Source organism: Engraulis encrasicolus, chromosome 2, assembly GCF_034702125.1.
Source record: "Engraulis encrasicolus isolate BLACKSEA-1 chromosome 2, IST_EnEncr_1.0, whole genome shotgun sequence".
In the NCBI taxonomy this organism is placed as follows: Eukaryota; Metazoa; Chordata; class Actinopteri; order Clupeiformes; family Engraulidae; genus Engraulis; species Engraulis encrasicolus.
The window spans coordinates 32,117,715-32,139,146 of record NC_085858.1 but is presented as its reverse complement, the minus strand read 5'-3'; the positions used below and the strand labels follow the sequence as shown (position 1 = coordinate 32,139,146).

Here is a 21,432-nt window from a genome sequence, read left to right as displayed (position 1 = left end):
GGCTGTGAATGTCATTTACAGTGAATACGAATAGCAACAGAAATCCCATCAGAAATGTCAGGATCTGACAGAGCTCAACCATGCATCAAATTCCAAGGAAAATCTACTAACATAAAGCATTTCAGTGTTTTCATAAAAATACACAACTGCCGTTACAAATATCAACAGCCCTTTTTTACATGCTTTCAATACCGCAAAGCGAGGACATAACCATGGCTCTTTCTGGGCGACTGAAATGCCACAAAAATGGCATTCATTTTGTAAGATTCAACTGGAAAAAAACAAACAAGCCAAAACAAACACCCAAACAAAAAAATCAATGACATTCCAAACTGTTGTATTGGTTATTGAAGTTTAGTCTCTGCAACAGAATATCAGGACAAATTGGTTGAAAAAAAATATTGGTAGACAAATCAACAGCAGATTAATCAATTCAGAAGTCAAAACAACAAAATAGAGAAATAGGAGGGTTGATGTCCTACTTACAGAACAGTGCCCATGGCTCAGGTGACATGGGGAGGGGAGATACTGAGCTCACGTTGGCTGCCCTAGTCCCAGCCAAGCGCTTTAGACGTCTGTTTGACAGGTTGCAGCAGGACAAGCAAATGCACAGAGACCGAGAGACATTCAAAAGCATCATGGGTAGGAGAAGAAGGGTGGGGTTGGGGGGGTAAGGGGTAAGGGGTGGGGTCAGGAGGGGGTCATGGGGCAAAGGTCAGAAGTGGGGGTGTGGCCAAGCAGCTGCGGGGGAGGGGAGAAAGCGAGCAGTCTAGAGGAGCTAGGTTATTCATTGTTGGGGGTGGTTTATTTAGTAAGCGGCCCTGCTTTCCAAATATCCCAGCTGGTCTTCTCACATAAGTGTGTATTCTCCTTTTAATACACTGAAGGTAATGTGTTCCTAACAATAATGTGTGTGGCAACGAATGTGTTCTAGTGTGAATAAAAGACTAGGTAATAGAGATATCATTGAGAGTGAAACGCATCAGAAATGGGTTTTTATAGCACATAAATTGGCTGTGAAAAACAGAGTTTAGATATTCTGCCAGACCAAAATGCAAAAATGCCTTTTCAATTCAGTTTTTCCCATAAAAAACAAATAAGTATATTACGATAAACCGCTAGAATTGCCTAAAATGTGGTCCTTCAATTACAGACATTTCAAATCTCTGTGCATTTTGGTACGTAACGGATCACACAAGCCTTTTATTCCCAATCATAGTAAATGTGAAGACCAGCTTTAGCAATGGGGATACTTGAATAACAGAGAATTGTGGTAGCAAATGTGTGAAGTGCTTCAGCCTAAAAATCTAGATAGAAATGACAGCAAGAGAGACAAAGACCACAGCAAGTTGTTTTTTCGCTTTCAATAAAAATTAAATCAGCATGTTTAATAAAGCATGGCTACCAAACTGCAATACAATTGATAAAAACAAAATTTTCACAAAGCCACACGTTTGTCCCAATCACAATGCCAATTATGTCTTGGGAACGCCAGACATAATTATATATATATATAATAATTATATGTATAACAAACGAAGAGTGATTTTAAAAGAACTCAATGCTTTAAAAAAATAGCAGGGACTCTAACAAGAGCCAATAAAATATTATGTACAAGCATAAAAACAGGGATTGTGGAAGACTGAGCTGCCTGGATGGAGCTAAAGGATCCCTCTCTAGACACACAACAGCAGAGCCATCACTGATGGCTTCAGCCAGGAAAAACAAAAACAAAAAAACAAGCAATAAATCAGAGATTTATGAGGATAGCTGCCAAATATCTCTAATTCTGTGCATAGTGTTTTACGACTTTATTCTTTCTCTTTCTCTGTCTCTGTTATCATTCGGTTGTCTAGTTTTGTTTTGCGCGTGTTTCGGTTGGTTCAGTAACCTTGATCGAACGAGTCCTCGGAGGAGCTGACTCCGGCCTCCTGAAGCAGCATGGCAAAGTGCTTGTGTTTCCGGTCTTTGGCCGCTTGTTTGGCGCGGAGGGTGGCCGGGGAGGCACAGGCCCTCTTTGACGAAAACGACGACGAATGCTTCTTCTTTTTCTTCTTGGACGGAGTGCTGCTGGACATGGAGGGGATGGAGGGCCGGGAGGACGTGCTGCTGCTGCCGCCGGCTCGACCGAGGAGGTGGTGGTGGTGGTGGTGGCGTGGAGGCCAGGCCTCCTTCACAGAGTTCTCCTCTTCTGAGTCGGTGTCTGCAACAGAGGTGGGTGTATTTTAGCTTCGGGAAATGTTTTCTTGAAGGTCAAATTAAAAGACGCATTTTCGATCCGGATTTAGGCGATGAACTAAAATGTTGCAAATTCAACTGCATATTTACCAGAACACATTCATAAGTCAACCATCCTTGAAGATGTGGTTCCAAAAATGTACATTCTGCCACAGTGAGAGAGAATGCCCAGTACTCCATTCAGATATCCAGTAAAACCGGTAGTTTTGTGGCTGGAACCTTGTAAGAATAAGACCTACATCTTACCACGCCAGTCCACATCCCCCATCCCCCTCTGAGAACACAGCATCCAGGAGTCCAATTAACACAGAGGATATGATAATCAATGCCATCTCCCCAGAACCAGCCATTGTTATTACTGCACGAGCGAGCCGACATAAAATCCTAATGACTTCAAGACATCGTTTGAATGCAAAGCACTCGCTGAAAGATTAAAGTAGGGCCTACAACATGAGGAGCCAAGATGGCTGATCATCCTCATGCGAGTCACTTATGGCTCCTGGCTAATTCAACATTAGGACATGGGGACCTTATCTCCATGACAACTTGGCAGGCAGGTCTGTGTTTGTTTGTTTGTGTGTGTGTTTGAAGTGTATGCGTATGTTCTGGGCGCCATTTTGAACTTACTGTTGGAGTAGCTGCTGATTTCCGAGCGAGCCGGGGAGTAAGACACCTTCCGCTGAGATCTTCCTTTGAGGGTGGCATCGGAGGCTTTCAGCTTACTGCTGCTGCTGGTGGTTTTGCTTTTACCTCCCTTGGACGAGGAGGAGGACTTGTGCCCGTAGACCAGGTCTTTAGCCAGGCCTGATTTGCTGGCCTTAGCCCTGGGGTCGTTGTCAGTGAGCGTGGGCCTCCTGCTGCTGCTGCTGTTGCTACCGCTGCCGCCACCTCCGCCGCCACCACCACCACCACTAGCCCTAGACTTCCCTGAGGAAGTGCTATCGGTAAACCTACAGGAGGAGGACTTGGGGAATTTACCCAGTTTAGTGAGCGACAAGGCCTTGTCCAGCTTGCTGGCCAGCTGCTCCTGTTCGCTCACACGGCCCTTTTTGTGGGCCTTCTTAGGCACCTGTTTGGCGAAAGAAGAAAGAACAACGAACAACCATTAAATTAAACACGGAAATCAAGAGGGAACAACTTGAACTATGTTCCTGTACGGGGAGAAAGATCTGAAGTAGAAAACAGAAATGGTAAACAAGCAAGATGAGGTTGAGGGTGAAGAGAGGAATTTCATGGCGGTATCTTCAAGTGGTATCTTCAAACACTATGTGAACACAACCCAACATACTCTATATTTCTTCAGCTGACAATATTTGACTGAATGATATACAGCATGGTTTCACGCAAATAATATCCTTTGAGAATTTCTGCTGCTTATAATGCTATACAAATAAATATGATTGCATCGAGAAAATCAACATGTTTTAAAAAGCGCCATGCACTGACCTCACTGGAGTAACTGGACGAGGCTTCAGGGTCATTCCAGCTCTTGTGCTTCCTCTTCCCCCTCATGGCTGCCACATCCAACTCCTCATCCTCGTCTCGACTGGAACCCCGGAACCGCTTCCTCAGAACCTCGCCGCTCTCAGAGTCCTCGGAGTACAGCAGTGTCCTGCCCATCCTGCAGAGTTAGCATTGAGTTTAGCAGTAGCGGCGTTCCCTCAATATACTCCTTCTCAATCCCTCCCACCTCTAACTTCACCCCTTATGGTCCAACAACACAGATCTGTATCAGGCAAAGTATGATATACATGACTTAAGGAAGACGGAGAGATGGGGGAAGGAGGGTGGGTGAGACAGAGCGAGTGAGGGAGGGAGAATGTGCACATGAGAGAGACAGAAAAGTCTGTGGTAGATAAGAATGCTTAAAAAGCACTTGTAAGCAGCACTGCATTTAGATGCTTTTTCCCCACTTTTTTCCAAATTGACTTTGTCAATCCAGGCATCCCGAGGTCGGGATGTGGTCTTTGATGATCCCACTTGCCCAGCTCAACGAGCAAGTGAAGTGTAATAGTGCTACCGCTGCAAAAGCTTGGATGGCTTTTTTCGCTCCCCCACCTGATTCTGGATGGAGTACCAGGAAGTCAAGTGCTCATCCCTTCCTCTTTTCTATCCTCTGCCCTGCACCGTGGGAGTGATGCGCTTCATTTGCGCCTGGTACTTGATGAATAAATAAACATTTGGATGTGTTCGTCAAAAACAACCTACGGTTTTTTGATCAGTATGTGTGTGGGTTGATCTTGAGATCTTGAGATCTTGCCCCCCCCCCCATCAAATTTCCTCTACATTCTCAGCAGAATAAATCATGAGTAAACCATGTAGAAGTGTAACATGATGAGCAATCTAGCATAGTAAGCTTCCATCCAATTAGAACAGAGCCGATGATGACCTCATTTACTCTTCACAGCCTTATGAGTTTGCACAACTATTAAAAAATAGTATTATCAGAGTATGTAGTAATGCACAAACATGTAATTTTAAATGCTATTGCTGCCCATTGCGTGGGAGTAAGCATGGGATAACTAACTAACTTATTGAACCTTGAATTCAATCTTGTATTTCCTTCTAGATAACTGAAGTATTTCTAATTCTGTACTATACCGGTGGCAACACAGGCCAGCCTGCTCCTTAGATCGTACACTCACTTTGCACACTTGGCGTCTGCTTTGCTGGTGGTGTGTGGCGGTGAGAGGGCGAGGAGGCCGCCGTGTTTGCGCTTGCGCGGCCGTCCGGGCCCCCGCCTGCCCATGCTCCTGCTGCTCTCCTCCTGATGCTGCTGATGCTGCTGTTGGAGAACATGCTGCTGGTGGTGGTGGTGCTGATGCTGATGCTTCTCCCTGCAATGCCAAAACGCACGCGCACGCACACACACACAAACAAATTCATTAATATTATTATTACATTACACGTAGCTGGCGCTTTTTTTATCCAAAGCAACTTATAGATATTACAGGCTATTGGTTATACTGCGTGGAGCAAGGTGGGGTAAGGTGCCTTGCTCAAGGGCACTTAAGCCATGGATGGAGGTGTAGGGAGAGGTAAGGGCAGGATTCCACACCAAAGTAAAGGAACACGGGTGTTTGTCTATTGGAGTTGACCTACATTCATGTCTCACACACCACCCATGTCAGGGTGTGTTGAAGGAGCAAGCCGGAGATGTTCTCTGACGGTTCACTTACATGAATATTTTTGTATAATACTTTGAGAGGGAAATAGCATTTTTCAGCAAAAAAAATGTATAAAAAAAATCAATGACCAAAGACATTATCCACCGTAAAGGAGAACGGTTTGGAGCTGCTGGAAGTTGATATTGACCTACATTCATGTTTTAGTAGAATCATTTAAAAGGGAATTGGTGTTTTTTTCAAGCAAACTACTATTGGCTGGGATGGGGTGGGGTTGCGGTTAGAAATGTACTCGGTTTAATGACTTTCACTTTGAAAGCAGACATTATCCATTGTAGAAATTGACATTGAGGAATGAATGCCTCAGACTGGAATCGAATGGGATGACTGTGAATGCATATGGCCTTGTAGTGCAATACTGGGCTGTTGGGTCAGTTGGCACACAGTAGAGGGGCAATAATATGGGTGTTTGGTGAGGGAAAACAGGTGGGGCCAACTCAGTGGCCCTCCATCTCTGCAGCATGTTTAGCTTGTGGCCAGGTGGGAAATGAGAGACGAGCATGGCTTGGGGTTCGAGAGATAGACTGGGGCTGGGGGATGGGAGAGGGAAGAAGGGAGAAGGGAGAAGGGAGAAGGGAGAAGGGAGAAGGGAGAAGGGAGAAGGGAGAAGGGAGAAGGGAGGAGATGAGACGGGCCTCATCCCCTACTTCTGCTGATTTGATCAAAATCTGCCAACCTTTGTGTTTTTGTAGACGGTTACGGCACTTTGACCTGCATGATTGTATGGACGGTGCTATAAACATAATTATGCAAATGCAATCCCAACTCACTGGCTGTCCTTCCACCTCTGCAGCTTGCCCAGGTCTCGCTGCTTATCCTTGTAGCGGCGCTGCAGCTCCGCCAGGCGGATACGGTACTCCACCTCCACAGCATCTATCGCCTCCAGAGATGCCTTGGAGAACATCTAATGGAGGGGAGAGACAGCAAGAGAGAGGGATAGAGAGAGAAAGAGAGAGAGAGAGAGAGAGAGAGAGAGAGAGAGAGAGAGAGAGAGAGAGAGAGAGAGAGAGAGAGAGAGAGAGAGAGAGAGAGAGAGAGAGATACAGCTGTTAGGAACAACTTGTTCTTAGCACATTCACCTGCTTTCATGCGCACCTAAGCAGACATGATGAGCCATTTTCTCACGAGCAGGAGGTGAGGACGTGTCGGTTCTTAGATCCCACTGTTATATTTGAGAGGCACCATTCTGCCTTCACGGAGGAATAAAAAAAAAATAACAACCCTAAAATAAAGAAGACGTCCCCACTTGCTAAGAGCAGTCAACAGTGCGACTCCGCAAAGAGCCCTGGAAATTGCCCGTTCCAGTCATTTTCACAAATGTGTGCAATGACTCAGTTCGGCGGGGTTCAGCAGCTTCCCTCTGCGAGTGCCCTTTCTGAGATAAAAACCCACACACTCAGAAGCGTGTGCATTCCCTACCATGTGCTTAGTCATGCTTTCAGCGATAACAAAACCCCTCTGTGCACTTTAAAATCACCACGGTCGCCTCTTGAAGGTGAAAACAACTTCAAAAGGACGACATTTAAACGCATCAACAAATGGAACAATACAATGGCAGGAGACTTTCTTGGAGGCGGTGTGTGTGTGTAAATATAGGTCTTAGTGTAAATGTATGCACATCTATGCTTAAAATGCCTGTGTGTGTGTGTGCCTGTCTTCATGTTTATGTGGATAAACTACATTTCAGCAGTCAGGGTGGCGCAACGACAGCTAGTGCCACTATTGAATGGATTTTTTTGTTTAGTGGACTATCTAAGACAAACATTCATTGCAGCATAACAACCAACAAAATTACTAATTCATTTATGGGCATTAGATGCCGTTGCGCCACCTGGCATCTGAGACCCCCCCCCAAAAACCGACTTTGACCCATGTACGCCTGTATCTGTGTGTGTGTGTGTGTGTCTGTGTGTGTGTGTGTGTGTGTACAACGTCTGTGAGAGTAAGTAAAAAAGAGGCCTTACGGGCTCGTCCTTCTTGTGTCTCCAGCTGTACTTCTTGTCGGGGTGGAGCTCTCTGGGGAGGCAGATGTGGGACTGGCTCTCGATGGCCTCCAACAGCACCTGCCTGCTGGCCTCCAGGAGGCTGTCCATGGCACACAGCTCCACACCTGCAGCACAAACACACTGCCATTGGTCACCCAGATCACAAACACACTCCCATTGGTCACACAGATCACAAACACACTCCCATTGGTCACCCACATCACATGACCTCATCCCAGAGATACAACGCACAATATGGAATACAAACCAAGATGGCAGAAAGACAGTTAAATCATAGTAGTTCATGTCTATGAGGGGAAAGTGGGGACGCACAAATTGCAGATCATGTTGATTTTTTGGTTGGCTTTTTATGCCTTTAATTGAGAGGACAGTCGAGAGAGGGACAGGAAACGAGCAGGGAGAGAGAGTCGGGGAAGGAAATGGCAAATGACCTGGGCGGGAATGGAACCCGGCGTTGCCGGTACAGCGGCCCAGCACCTCACCGTTAGTCCACGGCTAGGCCAATCATGTCATGTTAATGCATTTCTAACCAGGGCTCTTACATTAACACCAGCCAACCGGCCAAATGCTGGTAAAAACTCAGTTTGGCTGCTACCAAAGAAAACTTACTTGCCAGTTTGACTGCTAGGGGGTGTATACAGTATGTGTGGATAGTAAGATTTAACATATACTAGCCACATTGGCTACTGATGAAATTTGAAAAGTTAATGTATATAGCCCTGTTTCTAACCCATTGCACTTGTGGGCTGGGGCAGAATAGCCATGGTAGCAAAAGCACAGCGTGTGTGTGGGGGAGAGTAGTCAGGGGATGGTGCAGTGCTAAGGACATTCTAGGCATAGTGGAGAACGCTAGGAGGATATAGAGCAGTGCTTCCCAACCTTTTTTGTCTCGTGTACCCCCTAAGCCTTTTCATTGTGCCATGAGTACCCCCTAACTCATGTTTTACATCCCTTTTTCTATTGCAGTGTGACAATGCTCCATGCATTTGTTAAAATTACATTTTTCCAAGTACCCCCTGCAGTGTGCTCGCGTACCCCTAGTGGTACACGTACCCCTGGTTGGGAAACACTGATATAGAGGATTCACCAAGGCAAGGAGAGCGGAGACAAAACACACAAGGATCAATACACAACACTAATCGCACTCTGTTGTGACTGGAAGGCCACCAGCAAAGCTACGGGCTCTCCCACCGCGTGGTGTGGCACAGGCGTAAATATGGTTCTCAGACACTTAACTAGATCAGCGAAGTTAAGGGAGGAGAGAGAAAGAGAAGAGGAACGAATAAACAGGGCTACAGGGTTGAGGAGTGGGGGCGAGTAGAGTAGAGAGAGGATGTGTAGTGGGCACAGACTCTCGTCAAATCGTGTTATTTCTGGAAGAGCTACACGCCGGCTGCTGCTAACACAATGAGGACACAACACCTGCACGCTCATCACAGTGCAGCGGACTGGTGCAATGCTCTATCCATTTATCTGTGTGCGTGTGTGTGTGTGTGTGTTTGAGTGTGTGTGTGTGTGTTTGAGTGTGAGTGTGGGTGTGTGAGTGTGTGTGTGTGAGTGTGTGAGTGTGTGAGTGTGTGTGTGTGGGTGTGTGTGTGTGAGTGTGTGTCCCTCTCTCAGTCTCGCTCCATCCTGTTCCCTTACACACTCCCTCTTTCCTTCAGGCAGTAATCATCTAATGTTATACAGCTCACATTCTCTTCACCTGACGTGCGGCAAGCAGCGTCTCGAAGGGACACTCAATTTTCACCTCTTTCTATTTGCTCTTTTTTCCAATAGCTCTCCCTGCTCAAATACCACGGGAGCCAAAGACGTGCGTCTGTGTCTACCATGTGCACGACACCAGAAAATGCTCTTATTGGATTCCCAGTACGTATACTCGACTCAATACATGCGCAATAAACCCGCTACGGAGACGACACATACGTAGGAGAAACATATACATGGTGTCTGGGCTAGTTATATAGAGGACTGTACATTCATCCTTTACATAACTGCCTATTTATAGTTCATATAATCATTACACCCCCACTAAAATATTAAGTGTGCCGTCGTCAATATTTATTAGCTACGGTGCATTGAACAGACACAGTGCACTTTCACAGTGCTTCTAACCATTCTAGCAACTCGGTGTAAATGGCACGTGACGTATTCTATTCGAGAGGCAATTGAACTGTGGGAGTAAAAAAAAAAACTCCCTCTGCTGTAATGAGAGTGCTGACTACGCTGTTGGCAACGGGGGGGGACTTACACTGCGTGGCGCCATCCTGACTCTTCTCCATCTCCATCTCTGCCAGCTGGCTGAGCAGGGCCATGCCCTCCAGGGCAGAAGACTCCAGAGGGGACACTACCGTGGCACTGGCAGAGGCGGCGTGCTCAGCGGGCACGGGCAGCGGCAGGGAGCCAGCCTGCGGCAGCTCGCTGGCAGTCACCAGGGCGAGCATGCCCGCCATGGGGTCCTCGGGCAGGATGGTGAGGTCGGAGGGGGCGACGGGGAGAGGAGGGGGGAGGAGGGGTGGTGGTGGTGGATGATGCTGCAGGGAGAGGGGCTGGGGGGAAGGGCGCGTGACAGACAGAGGCTGGGGAAGGGGGAACAGATTGTCTCGTTGTGGGGGCTCGTTCTCGGGAGAAGGGGACATGGTTGCGAGTTCCCGCCGCTCGTAAGATGGACTGAGCTGCTCTGGGGCAACAATAGCTTGTTCAGAGGGATGTAGCGACTCCTGATGCACCTCCTCCTGGTGGTGGTGGTGGTGGTGGTGCTGCTGCTGGGAGGACTCATGGGGAGCCAGGAGTGGTGGAGGCTGCTGCTGGAAGGCCGGCTCAGCTCGACTGATGAACATCTCCGGAACCTCCATTTTGGGCCGGCATTCCGCAACCGGGCCCTCACGGACGGGGGCAGGGTACGGCTGGGCACAGCTATACAAAGAGGAGGAGGATGACGACATCTCCACCTTGATGGCTGCAGCACCATCCTCCATGCGGTCCACCAGCCTGGGCAGCCCTGATGCAGTGGATTGCTCCTGGCCCTCCAGACCGGGTGAGCCATGGTGGTGGTTGTCCTCCGCGCAGACAGCGGATGTAGCCACAGCGGAATGGCGGAGAGGAGCAAGAGCTTCCTGGCTCAGGGCCTCCTTGCAGTCCTCCAGCTTGGGCTCCTGTTTTGGGGAGGCCCCCCGCATCTCCACCAGCCCCACTTCCGCCGCGTCCCTGGAGGCTTGGAGTGGCTCCACCAGCACAGGTGAGCACAGGTGTCGGGGCTTGACGTCCGCGGAGGAGGAGGAGGAGGATGCAGAGGAGACAGCCAGGTGTTCCGAGGTCTCGGCGGAGAGCGGCACGTCCGGAGCCAGGCCATCGGCGTCTGCGGCCGCGGCCGGCTGGAGGAGGTAGGGGTAGTGGCCGGCAAACGGAGCCGCGAGTGGTGGGTATGGGTAGCCTGGAGGAAGCTCTGGAGGAGAGAATGGAGCCAGGAAGGAAAAGGTTATATTACAGTATAATAAATATTTATTAGAAATAGCATGAACGTCTGAAAAAAAAATAAGAACGAGAGGAGGAAGGAGGTAGTCAAACAATAATAAATAAGGTACGACAAGAGAGAGTCAAAAAGAGAGTAAAGAAGGGAAGTAAGAAACAGAGGATGACGGAAGGGGCTGAATGATAATAAATTAGAGACGGCAAACGTCGGAGAGAAATAAAGAAAGGAAGCAAGAAAGGAAGGCCGAATGTCAGCAAGGCTTGTGGAGTGCTTATGCAAAGAGGTGAACGGCCGAGAGCTTAGTTCCCTGTGACAAGAGTGACAAAGTGATTAATCGGCCATGTGCTCTACAGGACGGAGGCGCCATGAAAGTTTCATGAGCCGAGTGGCCCTCCGATGAGGCTTCCCAAAAGCCACTCGGAACACGCACGCACGCAGACACACACACACCAATTGTTTTAGCACATTCACTTTAAAGAGACCTTGCAGAGACATATGCTTCAAGGAAAAAAGAAAAAGAAAAAGAAAAAAGATCGCAGGTAGACATTCATCTCTATTGAGACAGCACAATACCATGGTATCGTTTTTTGTTTTTTTTTAAAAACCGTTTTATAATATACACACATACACACACCCACACTCACACAGAGACGGGTGTGAGAGAAAAAGAGACAAGTGTGCTGCTTTGGTGAGAAGTCTCTATCCTCGCAAGCAAAGTGGCAGCTGGTAGTCCCAGATGTGGAGGCTATTTGCAGACTACTCATTAAGGCAACCCTGCCCAGCACAGCGCGGCACAGCGCAGCACAGCACGCCCCTGACATGAAGAATGGGCATCTAAAAGGCTCCCACGCCTGCCGTCCTCCTGTCCCTTACCAATCCCAAAGTCCCCTAGCCCACCGACACGCTGCTCAAACCCCGCTACCAGGGGATCAATAACGGGAGGCGCAAAAAACAAGGAGGGGACACTATTTTGATCTGCAGCATGGATTTAATTACAAGCCCTATGCAGATTTATATCAATTGTTAATTAAAAAGCGGCACGTGTGCAAAACATATGCATCCATCATGCACTTTGATGCGCAATGAGTCACACACACAGGCATGCACACACACACACACAGAGAGCTCTTGGGTTCTTCCCGGCAGTTAGCCCACCCTAAAAGTTCCTTCCGAGAAGCACAGACTACAAATCAGGCTGGGTCATCAATACAGCTTCAAGGTGGCAGTACGCACACTATTAATTATAGATCACTTAAACTTTCAGAAACATTGTAGATCACTTGCACGTCACAATCCCTTTCAATGTTAACAACAAGCAGAGTCAATATGCACAAGTCTGAATACTGAACTCCTTATGAAGGCTACTAGCCTATGTTTCCATCTACATTATTTCATTGCTTAGGTTTGGGAATCAAAACAAGTTTGACCTACAGTTATCTCATCCGTACACTGAGATTTTAGAATGGCCATCAGCCATTGCTTCAGGCCCCAGAAATGATTACATTTACAAAGGTAGGTGCGAAGAAGAAAGATTACTACAGTACAGCAGCAGAAATTGTGACGTGCAGGACAGAAGGGCTGACGACAACTCAAAGACCAAAACTGCACATTATAGAAATACTTGCATATGATATGCATGACTGTGTGGGAGCTTGTGTTCATTGACTGCAGACATGGACATGCGGGCGAGACGGAAGCAATGACGACAAAAATATGGAACAGTCAGAAGAGAAACCGATGTGAGAGAAAGGATAAGAAAACCTACTGGAGTAAAAAGAAGTACGAAAGACAAAGACTTGAGGTTTACCTGGATACATGGACGGGAAAGGAGCAGCAGAGACCTGCTTCTGGAGCTCCAGACCTTCCTTGTCCTCCACCACCTCCACCGTCTCCTCCTTGGGCCGGATGGGCGAGGGGGGCGGCGGGGAGGCCGAGGCCGGGCTTGGGGGATGTGGCGCGGGGGTGGAGGGGTGCGAGTAGGACTGCTGGGAGAAGGCCTTCTCAGCCTTAGGGTGCTGCTGCTCCTCCGACTTGAGAGCCGTGACAGAGGGCGAAGGGAGCGGGGCGACGGGCAGCGGGGTGAGGGCCTTGCTGTAGGAGGAGGTGGAGGAGGAGGTGGAGGGGGTGGGGGAGCGCGGAGGGCCCTGAGAGGGCTTGCGGGAGTGCAGCGGTGGGGCTGACAGGCCGGGTTTGTTGGGCCCTTCGCTCCTTTTGTCCGACTTGTCTTCCATCTCAGCCCTTTGTTCGCTGGCTTTTAGCCTCTCCTGTGGAGGAGGAGGAACAAAAAAATACAGTCAGTGCAAAGATTTTTTTGAGAGAGCGAGAGACACAGAAAGAAAGTTGCCAGTATGGCGCTGACAGTAGTGGGGGTGGGGGGTGCAGATCAGAGGTAGAAACCCTGGAGATGCCCCCGAAATACTGTCAGGAGAGAGGGGGGGAGAGAGAGAGAGAGAGAGAGAGAGAGAGAGAGAGAGAGAGAGAGAGAGAGAGAGAGAGAGAGAGAGAGAGAGAGAGAGACAGACAGACAGACAGAAACAGAAAGAGACAGACACAGAGAGAGAAACAGAGAGGTAGAGAGAATGTGCAAGTGAAAACTATATCAGCCACGCACCATAATCCAAATAGATTTAGCCAACAACAACAACTAAGGCACTAACAGGCAGGTGAAAAGAGAGACGTGTTGGTCCTCAGTGCTTGTCACAATCTCTGGATACGCACAGTAAAGCACAAAAGCTCACGAGAGGCGCGTCGCACAGCGGGCCGCCACCTTAACATCTCTATGCTCCCCCCTGCAGAGAGCATTTTAGCACACAGTCTGGAGCAGGTTGGGTGTGTGTTTGTGTGTGTGTGTGTGTAGTACGTCTCTGCGTGTGTGTTGTGCTTGCGCGCAGGCTGCACGACCGGAGTGGGAGGATAGACAGAACAGCAAATTGTGCAAGAGCAAGTGCATCCTCGTTTGCATTTCACCACTCCGTCGTTGGCAAATACTCGGTGACAGGAGGAGCATGGGCAAAGGCACGCAGGCTGCCTGTTTGTATGCTGCTGCTGCGCGCACGTTTGTAAGGCATACCCACTTAGACAGGTTACACTTTTATTGACCTGTCATACCGCACAAAGATGCCATATCATTCCAAAATAGAGACTGTGTGTGTGTGTATGTGTAAAAGTGAGGAAGTAGTTTTGAGTTTGTGCATTTAACTGTACTTAGCAGTGCAGCGGGGTACGCCATAGAAGAGAATGCACTCCAGGGCAGGTATGCAGACGCATTTCCATAAAATATGTGCATGTATTCAAACTGAGCTGAAGTATCTCAATATTTTAGTTAGTCAACTGTTTGATGGTCTGGGATCCTAAAAACTAGCTTTGCTGATGTGTGTGCGCGCGCGCGTGCGTGCGTGTGCGTGTGTGCGCGCACACGCACACGCACATGTCTCTCACCAATAGAAACCCTACATCTTTGTCTCCATGGCGTGTGCTTGTGTCCCTCACCAATAGTTGGGCGTTCCTCTACATCTCCATTGCCTGGGTGTGTGTGTGTGTGTGTGTGTGTGTGTGTGTGTGTGTGTGTGTGTGTGTGTGTGTGTGTGTGTGTGTGTGTGTGTGTGTGTGTGTGTGTGTGTGTGTGTGTGTGTGTGTGTGTGCGCGCGCGCGCATGTGTTCCTCACCTCTAGCTGGGCGATCCTCTGCATCTCCATGATGTGTGTGTGCGTGTGCGTGTGCGTGTGTGTGTATGCGTCCCTCACCACTAGCTGGGCGTTCCTCTGCATCTCCATGACGTGTGTGTGTGTGTGTGTGTGTGTGTGTACATGCTTGTGTCCCTCACCACTAGCTGGGCGTTCCTCTGCATCTCCATGACCTGGGCCGCCTGCTGCTGGATCATGTAGAGTTCCTGCTGGCGCAGCAGCTGCTGGTGGGAGAGCAGCTGGAGCTGGTGAGCGTGCTGCAGGGAGCTGCCCGCCCCGGGGTACAGCGCCGGCCACAGCGGGGGCGCCCGCTCCATCAGCTCTGCTGCCGCTACAGGGGGGGGACAGGGTGGGACAGAGTCAGGGGGGACGGGGACGGGGATAGGTTGGTATAGGGTGTGGAGAGAAATTAAGTGGAGGTGGGAGAGAGGCACAAGAGAGAAACATTAAGGAATTGTTATGGTGTGGAATAGATAGTACTTCAATTGCAACCTTTTTTGAACAAATGCCTCATAATAAGCCTGCCAATGCCCCCCTTAGTATTGAAAAATAAAACGGACTATTTAATGGCATCCAATGGCAACTATGCAGCGGCCCCTCTCAGCTGTATCTTTCTCAACACCCCCCATAGAGCTCCACAATGCCCCCTAGGGGGCTGTAGCACCCCTGTTGAGAAACACTATTCTACAACTAGCCCCATTGCTGTGTTGGAGGAAGGAAAAGGGGTGGGGGGAGAGGTGGTGTCTGGGTAGGAGAGGGTCAGGTGCTGGTGTCTCATGGTATATATACAGTTTTTGCATTCTGTATGCTACTGACAACAAACAGCAAACTTGACCTAAAGTTCCAGCCCAAATTCTCCCACACATGTATAATACATATACATAAAACATATTGAGACATAGTCAGAGAAGAGACAAGTGGAGCACGAACCATAGTGTGACAAAGTATGTTGACATAAATAAAATAAAATGTTTGCATTTCTGTTCGCGTTCGTATCAATAAGATGTATACGACGGACAAGGAACGATAAACTCCTACTCAGCATGTATACTAAACATACATATAAAAAACATATTGAAACATTGTCGGAGAATGCCAGAGCAGGTCAATGGAGCACTAACCATAGTGTGACAGATGTTCTGTGGGAATGACAATCAGCTGTCCGGACTGGGGATCTCGGGCAAACTGGTAGGGCCCAGGCATGGAACCTGCCATAGCAGGGGGGTAACCGGTGGACAGGCCCTGGTGCAGGGAGTGGGGAGGCAGACCTGAGAGGAGAAGAGGTGACCATTAGATGAGTTCATCAGATGGACAACTGGGGATGTATGCCAAGAAAATGGTTAGGTGGTAAATCTGGGTAAGTTAACCTACAGTCAGTGGTAAACCTGCTAAGAGATAGCCCTTAGTATCCATTTAGTTAAGAAAATGCAGACTCCAGATTCTTCTATTAGGTAATTTACAGCAACCTCAATGTTCACTTGGTAACATGGTTTACTTCCAAGCCAAGTTCTTGGAATACCCCCCAGGTGAGTCCAAGATCCGGAACAGGGAACATTACTTTCTTTTGGTGCTTTTTTTCTTTAACTTGCTGGCAGTTTAAATGTTAATATTCAGTTCTCAAATGCTGGGATTGTCAATGTGTACACTAGATGAGGTGTGGGAACTGGCCCCAGCAGGACTCCATGAAAACTCCCAGAACAAACACATCAGCCAGTTCAAGATTAGGTGCAGAAACTGGCAGCAACCAGCACAGGTTTCCGTGGGTCTGAACACGCTCAGGGCTGCTATTACAAGAAGCATTTCCAACAGAACCTCCTCCAGGCCAAGACGGACCCAGAGTTGATGGTCCATTTGAGATCTGGGGTTCAGAGACATTTTTGTTTTTTGGGCCACCGCACACACGCAGCTCGCTTTCCCCGTATAATGCCAGGGACGTGCTTTAGAAACAACGCCACTTCTCTATCGGTACCAAAGAATCGGGAGCACAACCGCAGCCCCATCTGGGCCAAGACTCGGGAGGCCTTTTGAACCAGTGTTCTCGACTGGGTGCACATACTTGTTTTGGGAGCCCAGTCTAGACTGCAGCAATCTCAGTGTCATGGAATTGCGCAGAGACCACATTGGTTTGTGTTATTGTTGGACAGAAAACATGTGCAGTGGTCCTGTTTCTGTGTGTGTGTGTGTGTGTGTGTGTGTGTGTGTGTGTGTGTGTGTGTGTGTGTGTGTGTGTGTGTGTGTGTGTGTGTGTGTGTGTGTGTGTGTGTGTCAGTCACAGTCTGGGGGCAGGCAGTTGGAACATTCCTAGAAACAGAGTTGGTGTAAAAAAAAAAAAAAAGCTGGCAGTCCTGGAGAAACACATCAGAGCCGTCCCTCAGAGAGGAATCAGAGGAAATGAATCCGCCATTTAACAAGGCAAACACATTTCAGCACTGATCCCAATCTCTACCAAGGAGCAGACTGAGGCGCAGGGAAACCAGACAAAACAAACAAACAAACAAACAAAAGAAAACAAATACAGTTTAAGACTGCTCGGCACAACATGGTTGACATGGATGACAAGAGATAGACTTTGGATTGTTTGGTACGGTCCGATTACATTCCTTACCTCTTGTGAAAATCGCTTGGGATAAAAGCTATACATTCCTATGACAAGTAGAGTGGATTGAACTGGAGTAGCACAGGACATAGTAGAGCATAGACGAGTGGAGAAGAGTGGAGATGAGCAGAGCAGAGTAGATTAGGACAGAGAGGAGTAGGACAGAACAGGGGTTTGTTCGAAAGCGTAGTTGTTAACCTGTTAGCAACTTGGGTAGTTGCCAATGGGAAATTGCATTGCAAACAACAAAGTAGCTTAGCATAGTTAGCAACTGCGGTTTCGAGAAATGCACGCCAGAACAGAGGTGAGCAGAGCAGAATAGAGATCTCTCCATTGCTCTTACCGTAGTGAGAGCCGGGGAGCCATACAGGGGGGCCTCCTGAGCGGGGCAGCCAGGGGTGGGAGGCCAGGTGTGAGGCCGGGTCCCCAGGCCAGCGCCCCGTTCCTGCCAGGGCCGGCCCGCCCGTCACCACCAGGTTGGGGTTGAGTCCGCTGGCCGAGACCATGGGGGGGTGCATCTGCGTGTAGTCAGCCAGCTCCTTGCTCTCCCTGCCACAGAATACAAGGGGAAGGGGGCAAGAAGAAAAAGAGGGAAAGGAGGGATTGAGGAGAGAGGGGGGATACCAAGAACATGGGGAGGATGGGGGGGTGTGAAGGGGTGAAAATAGAAGGAGGTGAGAGGGGACACCATTGAGAAAGCATTTACACAGAATAATGAGGCCTTCTCCTGTCATTTCTCTTTTTTTGTGTGTGCTGCTCGTTTTCTTTTTCTGGGTCCGGGACAAATTAGAGGCGCAGACGTGGTAGCCAGGGGGATCAAAGTGTCGTCGAAACAAAAAGTAAATAAGATTTCTGCATAATGTGGTACCGCCTGGGAACAGGGCCAAAGTTCACAGGACCATGTTGCTGTCACTATAATTGCTACTTGGAAAAAAAAATAAAGAAATAACAAAGAAAAACATGCTCCCTCTCCTGCCATCTGACTACCGCTATTTACACAGGTCCAGCATTAACGATCACACTGGTTCATCACTGGCTACTGGTTATTTTCATCATGATGATTATCTTTGTGTTTTTCTTTGTTGTGAGACAGAAGTGGCATCGTCCATCGAGGACAGCCCATTGCGCAACCAGTCCACCGGGCGCGTCATTTCTGCCGGGGACTGAATAGAAATGCAGTTACTAAAATGAAACCATGCACCTGAAAATACTAGGTCTGAAATGTATTTGTACCCTTGCTTCCCTTCATGTCTCTCTCCTTGTAAACTGATGTTTGTGGCCAGGGCTCTAAATTAACATTAGCCAACCAGCTAATGGCTGGTAGGAAAGACCAAACTTACTAGCCACTTTGACCCATTAGTGAGTGTGTGTTTGGCCAAGATAAATATCTACTACTCATTTTGGCTGGTGAATAAAAAGGTTAATTTAGAGCCACGGTTATGGCACACAGACATTACTGGGGCACGGGGCGAGATCTCTTAATTCTGTTGACCATCCGTCCGTCAGTCTGCCGGCGTTATGCAGCTGGGGAGCAGACGAGAAGAGAGCTGAAGGCTTGGGGGCTGGCTCCCTGCTGCGAGAGCCAGTCTCTTTTATAAGCGGCAATTTCCACCGTGGTGAAGGCAGGCTCTTTCTGCCACTCCAAATGAGTGCAACACTTTGAAAATAGACTCCCATGCGCTGGGAAAGTACCCATAAATCCATCTGTTCTTTAAAGAAACCCACGCTGCGAGGGAGACCAATAAAAAAACATGCCCCGTTAAGCCAATGAGCGCCATCACAGGAGTACATGCATGGGGTAGTGGTGTGTGTGTGTGTGTGTGTGTGTGTGTGTGTCTATTGAGGTGTAAGGAGGGGTGGTGGGGGATGCCTATGCGAAAGCCAAGCGGAAGTGCTCGCAGCCTTCGGCAATAAACTAAAAACATTTTCATAACGAGGTGCAATTAATTACGCCACGCGCTCCGCCATCTTTATTCTTGGCTTCCTCTGAAGGCAGGATGACACACTACAGACAATCCATTTTTGGACAAAAAAAAAACTAGCTCCATTTTTGGCAAGCACTTCTTCTAGCAAGTGGGTGCGGCCTAGCGTGGCGGCACACACACACACACACACACACACACACACACACACACACACACACACACACACACACACACACACACACACACACACACACACACACACACACACACACACACACACACACACACACACACACACACACACACACACACACACACACACACACACACACACACACACACACACACACACACACACACACACACACACACACACACACACACAGCTTTTGGAATCCGTGTGCACTGTTACTGGTAGCTTATAAGAACTGAGAGTTGCTTTAATGAGTAACCTTCAGAGGACACCTCCTCTCCTTTAAGGCTTCTTATCACCAGTTTCCACATAACTGCAGGGGGAGAAAAATCAATCTCGGCCACAGAGCTCGACCGCCCGACTCCTCCTGGTGTTTTTTTCAAGAGAAGATTGAGTATAGACTTTTCTGTTCACTCATTTTTTATCCAATGCAACAGACATTCAACTAAACAACAGCTGACATTCAGACTTGAAAGATTTTAAATGACCAGGGAATAACACTGGGTAGATGTTACACGTGTACATATGTGCTTGTTTGTGTTTGCTATTCAATCATCAATATCGGTCAGTGAAGGTGGAAATCCCACTTTGGGATTGTATTGTGCCATTTTAAGTAAGATAACACACTCTGATTAGCTAAGAGCAGTCAAAAAAAATGTTGGGAAGGGGATTCATATTTATAGACATATCTGATGAAGCATCTTAATTGCAGAAAATATATTTCGCTGCTGGGCATGATGGATTGGATTCTCTCACCTACGACCAGAGTCTGCAGTCGAGTGTCTTTAATCAGGAGCTTCTAACCTCCAAGGTCATGATTACAGTTTTTCAGCAGGAGCAAATTGATGCAGCAGACTTCATCTTTAAGCATTTAGACATTTTTTTTCCACCAGCACCAAAGTCGCTTAAGTTGCATATGCATGTTTCAGTCTCGTACAGATCGTCTTACCTCAGAACCTTTTCCTGGTCTCGCTCAAGCCGGCCAGTCAGGAGACGCTCGTCGCGGTGACGCGTGCGCTCGTCCCCTCGCTCCTCCTCGCCGTGACCTGAACCTACGAGAGGTCAAAAGATAGAGGGATGAGGGTCTCGGGTTTCATACTGGGGGGTGGAGAGATGTTTGAAAGGCACAGGTGGTTTGCATGAAGCCTCAATTGTGAACTCTGGAATTCAACAGAGCCATAAATCATGTGTGGGTGGGTGGGTGGGGACAGGGGGATCCACTCGAAAACAAGAATGTGGTTTGGACAGACTCTGCTTGCATTTTTAAGAGCTGTAACATCAGACGACAAGATGACTGGCTGCCCATTACAGAGAGTGCCATGCCCATGTCTGTGCATTATCTCACACAGGAGGAACACACTGCTGGCTGCAGCGTGTGTGTGTGTGTGTGTGTTATTCCATCTCTGGGGGCTTTTCCGTGTTCACTCCCTCTCTCTGAATGGGACTTCAAAAGGGGGGGTCTGTGCTGTGCAGCGGGTGTCAGAATGTATTTGCATTGCTCCGTGGGCATGGAGGTCTAAAGATAGCCAGTGCTCTTAGTGACAGAGCTTATCAGTCAATGGACTGATTTGGTTTGCACAAGTCAAGTGGGATGAGTCAACACAACATGGACATTACCACCGATGCCCCCCCGACCAAGCACGATGACAAGCACATCTAACTGCCCCGCTCACTGGCTCTGTCACAGCACGCAGCAAACCTACAGAGCTACGTGTGTCGGAAGAAATGAAAATGGTCCACTACAATTGCAGCCTGCCATAATCTCACTACGCTAATCCCCCCCGAAAAGTCATTTTAATTACGATACACATCCTTCCCATGTATATTTACTTGCAGGAAAATAACAAGACTTAAAGCAACAACAGGCTTCAATGTTCAGCTTTTAAAGCTGGAGGGGTTTCCGTTCTCAAATATGGCCGTGAATAAATGTCACGGCGCAGACTCCTGCCTGCCTGCCTGCCTGCCTGCCTGCCTGCCTGCCTGCCTGCCTGCCTGCCTGCCTGCCTGCCTGCCTGCCTGCCTGCCTGCCTGCGGTTCACAGGAGTGATGGTCCCAGGGCCCCTTCGTTTTTATGAGTGTATTGAAGCCTTCAGTATTGACGGACAGTGGAGGCTGAAGCAGGGAGGAGCGCAAG

At 48.5% G+C, this 21,432-nt stretch overlaps 1 protein-coding gene across 5 annotated transcripts in view; it reads right to left on the bottom strand.

Annotated features, from left to right (window-relative positions):
- tnrc18 (trinucleotide repeat containing 18) overlaps positions 1-21,432 on the bottom strand; it is a 95,242-nt gene that overhangs the window by 32,889 nt on the left and 40,921 nt on the right. For all 5 annotated transcript variants that reach the window (XM_063186531.1, XM_063186515.1, XM_063186536.1 and 2 more), the window contains exons 6-17: positions 20,248-20,350; positions 17,524-17,729; positions 15,706-15,852; positions 14,725-14,915; positions 12,709-13,165; positions 9,681-10,874; positions 7,388-7,533; positions 6,194-6,327; positions 4,884-5,075; positions 3,685-3,859; positions 2,866-3,307; positions 1,892-2,203 (exon numbers count right to left, since the gene is read on the bottom strand). In XM_063186531.1, the coding sequence (XP_063042601.1) occupies positions 1,892-2,203; positions 2,866-3,307; positions 3,685-3,859; positions 4,884-5,075; positions 6,194-6,327; positions 7,388-7,533; positions 9,681-10,874; positions 12,709-13,165; positions 14,725-14,915; positions 15,706-15,852; positions 17,524-17,729; positions 20,248-20,350 (3,699 nt within the window). The remainder of the gene's footprint in view (positions 1-1,891; positions 2,204-2,865; positions 3,308-3,684; positions 3,860-4,883; positions 5,076-6,193; positions 6,328-7,387; positions 7,534-9,680; positions 10,875-12,708; positions 13,166-14,724; positions 14,916-15,705; positions 15,853-17,523; positions 17,730-20,247; positions 20,351-21,432) is intronic.